The 9876-nt window shown below is 43.5% G+C and overlaps 3 protein-coding genes across 3 annotated transcripts; 2 read left to right on the plus strand and 1 right to left on the minus strand.

The window, feature by feature from the left end:
• Positions 1–1183: 1183 nt before the first annotated feature.
• On the plus strand, positions 1184–2023 carry PCYB_122310 (exosome complex exonuclease; the record flags this gene model as incomplete). The annotated part of the gene is made up of 1 exon (XM_004223563.1): positions 1184–2023. A coding segment is annotated over one exon (840 nt), but the record flags the coding sequence as incomplete, so codon positions are not given.
• Positions 2024–3025: 1002 nt separating this feature from the next.
• PCYB_122320 (hypothetical protein) lies at positions 3026–5635 on the plus strand (the record flags this gene model as incomplete). The annotated part of the gene is made up of 2 exons (XM_004223564.1): positions 3026–4474; positions 4613–5635. The coding sequence occupies 2 exons, from the start codon at positions 3026–3028 to the stop codon at positions 5633–5635; spliced, it is 2472 nt and encodes an 823-aa protein (XP_004223612.1).
• A 1282-nt stretch (positions 5636–6917) lies between these two features.
• PCYB_122330 (ABC transporter) lies at positions 6918–9476 on the minus strand (the record flags this gene model as incomplete). The annotated part of the gene is made up of 2 exons (XM_004223565.1): positions 6918–8257; positions 8297–9476. The coding sequence occupies 2 exons, from the start codon at positions 9474–9476 to the stop codon at positions 6918–6920; spliced, it is 2520 nt and encodes an 839-aa protein (XP_004223613.1).
• Positions 9477–9876: the final 400 nt, after the last annotated feature.

Below are 9876 nucleotides of genomic sequence, written 5' to 3' on the forward strand. Positions count from 1 at the left end.
CAACGCTATTTTTGGCTATTTTTTTTTTTTTTTTTTTTTTTTTTTTCCTTTGTATACCCCATGGTCGTGTTCCTTTTTCCGAGCAAACCTTTTTGGCATATTCGTAAGGACGATCGCATTTCCCCGCATTTGGTGACATCAGCCAAGAAGGCGGAAAACAGGTTGCCCAAATTTTAGAGCGAAACGCCGGTAAAGCCTCTCCCCAGCGGAAATGAACATGAAATGGCACATCCGAATATTTTCCCCACCCCCCTTACGTTGTACATAAGAAGCAAAAAAAAAAAACCCTGAAAAATATGCAGGCACGTTGGCTCCAAAACACACAAAAAGGACGCCCCGGACGAGCTCCCCCCTTGCCAAAAAATATAAAATGATAATAATAATTTTCATATTGCTTCTTCTTTTATATCATATATGGAACAAGAACAAGAATTACATCATAAACTTTTACTACATCAATTCGTTCATATGTTTTAACAAAACCAAGAAGATAAGCGACGTGAGGAAGGAAATGGGAGATTACCAAAAGTATTACAGCGACAGCTACTGAAGAGAGTTCCGTCATAGGAAGGGGAGACACTCGTCCGGTCCTCACGGTCGTTCCTTTGTAAGCATCCTGTTACATGGATATGTGTCGAGCCGACGAACAGGTGAACAGGTGAATAGGCGAACAGGAAAATAGTTTTTTTTTTTATTTTTTTTTTCTACCACCCTTTTGCTGCACAAACGCATTCGTAAAAGAAGAAGGGAGCTGATCTGCACTAATTCGCGCAGAATAACTACACGGAGAGAATATCCAAATTGAGCAGTTTCGGAGAGTTATTCTTTCCTGTGCCAAGTTTTGGCACCCCGCGAGCAGTGGAAAGGGCTGTCTTTTGGACTTCCCCCCGTTGACCAAAAAAGTTCAAGCGTTGAAGCGTTGAAGCGTTGAATGGACCGCTGTTATTACGCGGAACGTGTCCCCCTCATTTTTTTGTGTGTATCCATTCATTTCTCCTTTTTTGTGGGAGCACTAATCTCCCCCTCTGTGCGTACACTCACTCTCCCCAACAGTTGCACGCGCGAATGCGAAAGGGGGATACACATAATTAAAGATACAGAGCAAATCAGCCAATTAGAGATACGGCTAGTTCACCCCTCCTGGGCCTCTCTCGAAAGGGCGTAACCACAAGATAGCGCCAAAATGAGTTCGCTAAAGTACATAGAAAACAGCATCAACTCCAACATCAGAGTGGACGGAAGAACCCTGTCGACGTACAGAACCATCGAAATAAATAAGAACATTTTGGTATCAGCAGATGGCAGCAGCAGTGTTATGAATGAAGAGAACAATGTAATTTGTGGGATTAAGCTATCCCTTTTAACACCCAGTTTGGACGCGCCAGACGAAGGGGTTATCAATCTACAGATAGATTGCCCCGCATCGGTAGCTGCAAATAGAATAAAAAAAGATCATTTACAAATTATGTCTTCAATTATTTACGACTTATGCTTAAAGAACAATATTGACCGGAAAAAATTGTGCATTTTACCATCCAAGTTTGTTTGGGGAGTTGACATAAGCGTTATGGTTTTAAATGCCGGGGGGGGACTATTGGATATCATCAGCATGGCCATTTATGTAGCTCTGAAGGATACCATCGTCCCCGTTGTGAAAGCCAAAAGGAAAATCGACGAATCGAACACCTTTCACCATACAAAATGTGCAGACTACGAAGTCGAAATTATTGAAAATCAAAAAACAAATTTTCCGTACGAAAATGTACCCATATGTGTCTCCATAGGAGAAATAAACAACAAATATGTGTACGATATGTCTAAGGTGGAAGAAGAGTTAGTTGAAAATATTTTCGTTGTCGCTGTTACTTCAAGTGGGAAGTGTGTAGCATTTCACAAGTTATATGGCATATCTATGGAGATCGCTTCGATACTAAATATGACGGAAAATTCGTCCAAAATTTCGCATCACCTTTTTGAGAAAATTAATGAGGCAATTGCGAAAATACAAACCAGAAGTGTCCTTGTGTAGGGTGCAGAAAAAGGGGATAACGTTTATTCGGGAGTTATTATGCCTCGCTCTGGTTGGGTGTAACTATCGTTAATCCGCAGAGCCACTTTTGCATACACGAAATAGTTAGCTACAGAGGCCTCAGCATTTTAGCCCACTCCCTTTTACCAAGTTGGTCTCATTCGTTGTGAGATTCTCTGTTTGGCTAGGACCTTTTGATTTTTTTTTTAAATCACGGTTTATAGAAAACGTGGTGATAAAAAAAAAAATTATCGTAAAAAAAAAAAATTCTTCTAAAAAAATGTTGTAAAAAAATAGCTAGTTGCCCTCTAAGAGAGCGCTCACCACACATTTTGTCTGAACAGCAGCGAGCATACGTTGACCGTTGTTCTCACCGTGCATACATTAAGCTATTAAATGTATGAACGAGTCAGAAAAATAGCTGCACTTTTTTACCGGGAGCTAGCCAGCTAGCCATAAATGTGCAACGTAAAAAAAAAAAAAAAAAAAATATGCAGCCAAACGTAAAAGTCAACGTGTGCGAAATGTTTCATATTTTGAAGGTTACTTCACAAATATATATTTAGTACACGATTAAAAAAGAACATGATTAAGAAAATTGATACAGCCAGAAGTATCACTTAAAAGATATGCATCTATTTGTTTTTCACGCACATAAGTATAAATTTAATCTACTCTCATGTGAGAAATGCTTCTCAGTTTTAATCTTGTTTCATTTGCAACCCGTGCACACGTAGGTACACTTGCGTGTCTATGCATTTGTACCTCTCTTTTTTTTGATGTTCTTTTTTTTTTGCCTTATATTTCCACGCGTTTTCCACGTTTTTTTCATCCATTTTTTACCCAAAACGCAAACAAAATAATTAGCAACCCTTCAAGGCCATGTTTAACGGCTTTCACACTCTTGAGAGAAAAAAATAAAATAAAATAAAAACATACATTTTTTTCCTACAAATTTTACACCCATTTTGAGAAGCTTTTCCAGTAGTCGCTACAATGAAGAAAAGTTTCGTGGCAATTTTTGCCTGCCTCCTTATCTTTAACGCTGCATATTCCTTAAGTCTAAGCAGCGTGAATGAACATGTTTATGACCATTTGACCAGGGATAACAGTGACGAAAATGGCGATTTAAATTTAATGCAAAATAGCTTTCCTCACAGAATTAAACGGAGGTATAACAACAATTTAAGCAATGAATCAGATAGTGCAATGCAACCCGGTGAAATGCGCAGAGACAGTTCTGTATATTTAGATTTCACAAATCATAGTGCACATTTAGAAGGAGATTCTTCACCCACTGCTGCTGCAGTGGATAAAGGCAGAAATAACTTCCAGCGCTCACAAAAAAATACACTACCTAGCACGGAAAAAAAAGCTGTAGTTGATAGCACCCCTCAGGGGGCAAATACGCACGGTAGGAAGTACAGCACTTGGATTACAAAAAGTGAACAAGAAAAAGAACGTTCTGTTCGAAGTAAAAATGATGTTAAAAGGAATGGCACTGAGAGGGGATTATTTAGGAAAGGTGATACAGACAGCAAGCCTCAACTAACCAATTTTGAAGACGACGTGGTTGAAAGCGGGGATGAAGACGATGGTTTCCCAAACACGGATGGTGACTTAGGTGATGACTCCATCGACAATTTGTTCGGCGGCGATGATGACTTAGGTGATAGCTCCATGGACAACTTGTTCGGCGGCGATGATGACTTAGGTGACAATTCTGCAGATAATTTTTTCAGCGATGAGGGAGACAGTTTGGTGCATACCAGTAGTGAAGAGATTGACAACGATTTGGGGGATAATATTTTAAGCGCGGAAGATAGCGATAGTTTGATGGATTCGATCCAAGATGATCTTGGTGATGGCTCTATCGACCAATTGTTTACCGATGACATCGATATGGATAGCGGCGGTGATTTATTTAGCATCCGGGGTGGCGATCCACGTGGCGACAATTTATCAAACGATGGTCACTACCAGTCAGATAATAGAGGAAATGTCTCACTTGGTGACGCTTTGGTAGATTCTTTAACGGATGAGCCAAACGTGTTAGGCAGCATTCGGGATGACCTGCCCCTTGATGACCCATTGGATAATGTGCGTTCTACATACAGTAGCAGTAGCAGCAACGGTATGAGCAGCAATAGCGGTGGGGTCCAAATGGATAATGGGAAGAAAACTGACGCACAAGGAAAGGCCATTCCCAGCAACGCGAATGACTCGAAGGGCACGGAAAAAAACACAGTGAAGAGTAAGGATGAGCCTAAAGGAGAAAGAAACTCAACACTCCCCGTCGAATGGAGTGGTACCAGCAGGGGCGTCACTACTAAGGAGGGACCCCACATTGAGGAAAGACCCCCATTAGACAGCGTTAATAAAAGGGGTAACAAAGGAGAGGAAAACGCGAAGGAAAAAAACAATTTTGCAGATGCGTCAAGCGCTGTACGCGATAGCGGCAGTGTATTTAGCAGCGATCGTGCATTTAGAAGCGGCAGCGTATTTAGCAGCGATCGTGCATTTAGAAGCGGCAGTGCATTTAGCAGCGACCGTGGGGACCACTTCTCAAAGGAACCCCTAAAGGAGAACAGGGTGCGGCCGACCCTCATCGATGAAACCATAAAAATAACAGCCAACCCTAACTATAAAGTAAATCAAACGGAGGGGAAGGAAAAGAAGAAACGTGATACTCATCCCAAAGGTAGAGGGAAAAAGAATCGACCTTCGTCCAAAAGAAGGAATGCCAGAAGTTACAAAGTAGACAGGGGGGAAACCCGGATGGATAACTTGAGCAGAAGTGCGGAGCAGAGTGGTAAACCCACTTTACCTGAAGGGGGTGCACACAGTGGTAGCGAGAGCCCATCGGACCTGTCCGTCACAATAGAGTTGCCACGCGGAGAGGGTGAAGTCAAAAAAGCAGAAGCTGTTATGATCCCAGAGAAGGAAAGTACGGAGGAGGAAAAAGAGCTAAGCCTTCTCCAGATGAGCGCTGAAAAGGGTGACCGTGCAGGCGAAGCGAACGAGAATGCCGGCGAAGCGAACGAGGATACCGACGAGGCGAACGAGGATACCGACGAAGCGAACGAAGATACCGACGAAGCGAAAGGTGATCCCCAAGATGAACTCTTCTCAGAAAAAGTGAAGGAAGATAAAAACCTAGAAAGATTCGGAGAAGAAGAAACTGTGGAAAACATAGCATCCCTAGAGCACCCACTAATTAGGAGGAAAAAAAATATAGTAAAAAATTCACGTAAGATGTATGATTTAAGTCTGTATAACTGTACCTTCATAGAGGACTGGGACTTGAATCATGAGTACATGGATGAAGAGGGTACGTTGGTCAAGTTAAGTGGATATGTTTTCCAAAATATGGTGAATTCGGATTTGATGCCCACGGCAAATATAACAGACTGGAAGTTAAAAGGATCATGTGATTACGATAAGTATGTGTGTGGTGCTTTGGGCTACATGAATAACGTGTACAGCAAAGGTGAACGGGTTATATTTGAAGGTCGAGTGTACGAGGCCACCAGCGATGCCTACGGCACTCCGAGGGAGATGGAGAATGTGTGGATGGAGAAGACGGATGACTGTTACGATTTTTAGGACAGCACGGGTTAGAAGGGTGAACAAGGGGTTGGAAGGGCGGACACCGATTTGGAAGGGAAAAGATGCGAGCTCGAGAGGGGGAGGCATTCTGTATACACACGCACTAACCTAACCTGTTTCGGCTGCGGTGGAGTACTTTGATTCTGCCACGTTCTCTCCCGTCGCGCAGTACCTTTTCTGTGTCTTCCCTCGATATACACTCCTTTAACATCATCCGAGGCGACAAGAGGATACACGTACAAGTTACTGTATCGCTCCATTTAGCCACGTTACATATGACAGCACGAGGTGTGCCCCTTGGCCTGAGCCATAAAGGTGCATGCCCCCGTCTGTGTTCATCTAATAACTTAACTGTGTATACGTACGTATGCCCATTTTGATCAGCCCACGGTTCAATGTGGTGCAAAAATTGATTAGCCCAAGTGAGCTTCGCGCGAGTGCACAATTGCGTTGTAGCATTTTACTAGACACTACCGAGCTGGGAGTCTTTCCCCGAGTGGAGAGCCTTCCCCCGAGTGGAGAGCCTTCCCCCGAGTGGAGAATCTTCCCCCGAGCGGAGAACCCTTCCCCGAGCGGTTGACTACAAGCACAAAAGGTACACGTAGGGACAGTTAGATACTTTTCAACCCTGCCTTCCATAGCGCGGTAAAGCTTTTCCGTGAGAGTGTATTACTAGGTAAAGATGGCTACACCATAGGGTTATTGGGGGAGGAGTCGGTGTGCCTTTCCCCAGAGCAGGGCTTTCTTTTTTTTTTGTTCCCCACTTTCCATCTAGTTATGATTGCAGAGTATGCACCTATCTGAGTATGCATAGAAATTTCCACAGCGTAAGAATTCCACACGTGCTTTCCTAATCACAAAAATTGTGGGCTGACATGCTCAAGGTGTAACCCCTCAGGGAAGTCTGAAGCTTCGAGGAGGGTTTTTTCTTTAAAGAAACAAAAACAGAGTAGAAGTTTTTAATTGATATTGCATGGTGAGGAAGGATGACATATTGGGATGAATTAGGGATGAAAAAAAAAAAAAAAAACACACAGATCTTTGTGTGTATTCGAATTGGGACAACGGGGGTGGGAATAAACGAATTCATAACTTCGAATCAGTTATGTGGTCATCCGAATGGAGATATGACCAGTTATTCTCTGTTTGGTCTTTTTTTCGACAGGGTGCACACTTACACACAGGGGAAAGGGGTAATCTCCTGCACACGGATGTGCCTCTACACAGAGAATCATATTGGGATTAAACCTGACATGTGAAAGCGTGTCACTTGATACAATCATATAGACGCCACTTTCGAGTGTGAAAAGATGTCCAAGAAAATGGGGTCATTCTTAATTTGATTGAAGGTCCCAATGGAACTTATCCTTCCTTGATCGACGATAATTATTTTATCCATATGGTGCAATATATTGACTGAGTGTGTGATGTAAATAATTGTCTTATTAGGTATTATCGTATTAATTAAGTTGTAGACTCTTTCTACGTTGGACTCATCTAGAAATGAAGTGATTTCATCGAAGACATAAATTGGAGTGTCTTTTATTAAAGATCGGATGATTGATATTCTTTGTCTCTGCCCAGACGACATGGCACTGTTTTGGATACTTGTGTGAATATTTTCTGGTAGGGAGTGTATGAACTGGGTCAAATCTAACTGCTCGCACAATTCACTTAATGTTTCGTTTATGTGGCTTAGTTTGTCCTTTCCGTACTCCTCCAGAAGAGCGTAATTGACCTGGTCCTTCAGTTGGGCTTCCTCACTGCTTGGAATTATTTTGCCTTCACCCGGGAGTGTGTTGGACGTGTTGCAGGATTCAAGTTGGTTGTGGGCAGCTTCGTTTGGCTTTTCATTTGGTGTGCCTTCTTCTCCTTCCTTCGGGCGAGTCGACTGAGAAATGCTCCTCGGTTGAGAATTACTCCTCGGCTGAGAACTACTCCTCGGCTGAGAATTGCAAATCCGCCCTGCGAGTTCCCAACGCGACTGCTCCACCCCCATGGGGATAACTTTTGGTAACTCCTGCTTGCCCTCAATTTCTACAGGCAACAAGGCATAGACTAAATTTTCGTACAGAGACCTATTCAGGACGCAACAGTCCTGCTCACTAACCGATATGATGCATTTTTTAAAATACGTTTTATTTATATGTTTTAAGTCATATTTGTCAATGTATATATTCCCCTGGTAGTCATAGTCCGTGGTGAGGAGCTTCCACAGGGTTGACTTTCCAGACCCGCTCTTACCTATGATAGCTACCTTTTCTTTTTCTTTTATTTCAAAGTTTATGTTTTTTAGGACATCCTTCCTCTTGCTGGCATCGAATGCGTTGTAGGCGAAGTGGACGTTTTCGAATTTGAGGCTTCCGCGGAGGCTTCTTGGACATGAGTCCCCAGTCAGAGGGGAGGCCTCTCCATTCATCACATCGCCAATGGTGGGGGTGCCGCCTCCTATTGGGTTTTCCATCTCGATAGAAATATCTCCCCTCTCTATGGGTGTCCTCTCATCCCGTTCTGCATTCCTCACCGGAGTGAAGTCCACAATTTCGTATATCTTCTGTAGACTTAGCTGGAGAACCCCGAGATCCTTTTTCAATTTTAACATGCCCACAATACCTAACCCTAACATGCTGGAGAAGGCAATGAAGGAAACGAGCTGACCATGGGTGATATTTTTCTTGTTCAGTTCGCTTCTTCCAAAGCAAAGGATAGAGCATATAACAATATTGCTTCCTATATTGAGGAAGGAATAAAACAGGGACTCCCAATTTGTGTATCTCTCATTTAGCTTGTTCATGTATTTTAAGTTTTTACAAAAAAAACTATTTTCATGATAATCATTTCCAAAAAATGAGATGACATTTTTTTTTTGTAAAATGTCTGACAATCTAGCCATTTGTTTTTCTTCACAATTGGATGCCTTCATTTTAATACTTTTGAGTTTTCTCAAAATCAACAGGACAAGAAACCCATAGGTGGGTACAACGAAGACACACAGTTTGGTCAAGTAAGGAGATATGCATATCATCGAGATACTTCCCCCGAGGATGGAGTTCCCATAACGTACCATTTGTGTGATAGACGTAATCAACTGCTTGGCTGAAAATTTTATTTCGTTAAAAACGCAGTTGATGAGATAGTCTGGTGATTTATGCGAATTAAATTTTTCACTGTTTTGTGTAATGATCGTTTTGTGCACTTTTTTTTTTAATCGGTTCTCCACCTTCTTAATGCACTTGTTTGTGAAGTATATTCTAAAGTAGGACGCCACACCTCCACAGATGAAGTACGGTAGGAAGCAGAACACGGCATGCCCGCCTCTCTCCGGGGTGCCCAGGAACAGTTTGTTTAAAATTTTGGTCTTCTGCACGAGGGTCAACAGAAAGTTGCACTTGGAGGGCGCCCCAGTGCCGCTTCCGCTGACGCTTCCGTTGACGATGCCATCGACGCCTCCACCGACAACGCTGCCACTTCCATTAACCGCGCTAACCGCGCTAACTGCGCCTGCACCCCCCTGAGCGAGATTCGCCGTCTCGACGCACTCCCCCATAATCTTCGGGTAACTCAAGTTGGTGTACGCATTGATGGCTAAAAATGCGAAGGCGATGGTGAGCAGCGTCTTTTCCCCTTTCGTCATGTCGGCTACAGCTCTTAGAAGGAAATTGTTTTTTCCTTTTTCGGCTTCCCTCTTTGCAGATGCACCTTCTTCCGTTCCTCCATCTTTAGCTTTGTTCTTCCGCGAGCTGTCTTGGCCATGAATTGAAAACGCCGCGTAGATGCTATTAAGTATTTTTCCGAGCACCCCCTGGGCCTCCTTGCCCTTCCGCAGCGCGTTCCCCATGTTGCGCGCGTAGCGGCAGCTATGGCTGCTTCAGGTGAGAAACAGATTTGAAGCCACTCCCCCTGCGTCGCTGTGGGGTCAGGTTTGGAGCCACTCCCCTGCTTCCCTACTTCATCTGCCGCTCCTTCCGCTTCTTTCGCTTCTTCCGCTTCTCCCCCCGCCGATCCACGTGTGCAGTGCCCCCCGTCGGCACACAAACTTGTCGAGCAGGACGTTGAACCAAAAAGTGGCGCAAGTTATTCACATGATAAACGAGCATGCAGCCGTGTATGCCTTTTCATGTAGAACACTTTTTGAGGCAAAACTACAAACGGGGAGAGTAGCCATATGGGGGTGGAAATTAAATAGTCCCAAAAAGGTACAGCTGACGTAACCACTGCTGTGGGGGTGGAGCATACAC

This window comes from Plasmodium cynomolgi, chromosome 12 (genome assembly GCF_000321355.1).
Source record: "Plasmodium cynomolgi strain B DNA, chromosome 12, whole genome shotgun sequence".
In the NCBI taxonomy this organism is placed as follows: domain Eukaryota; phylum Apicomplexa; class Aconoidasida; order Haemosporida; family Plasmodiidae; genus Plasmodium; species Plasmodium cynomolgi.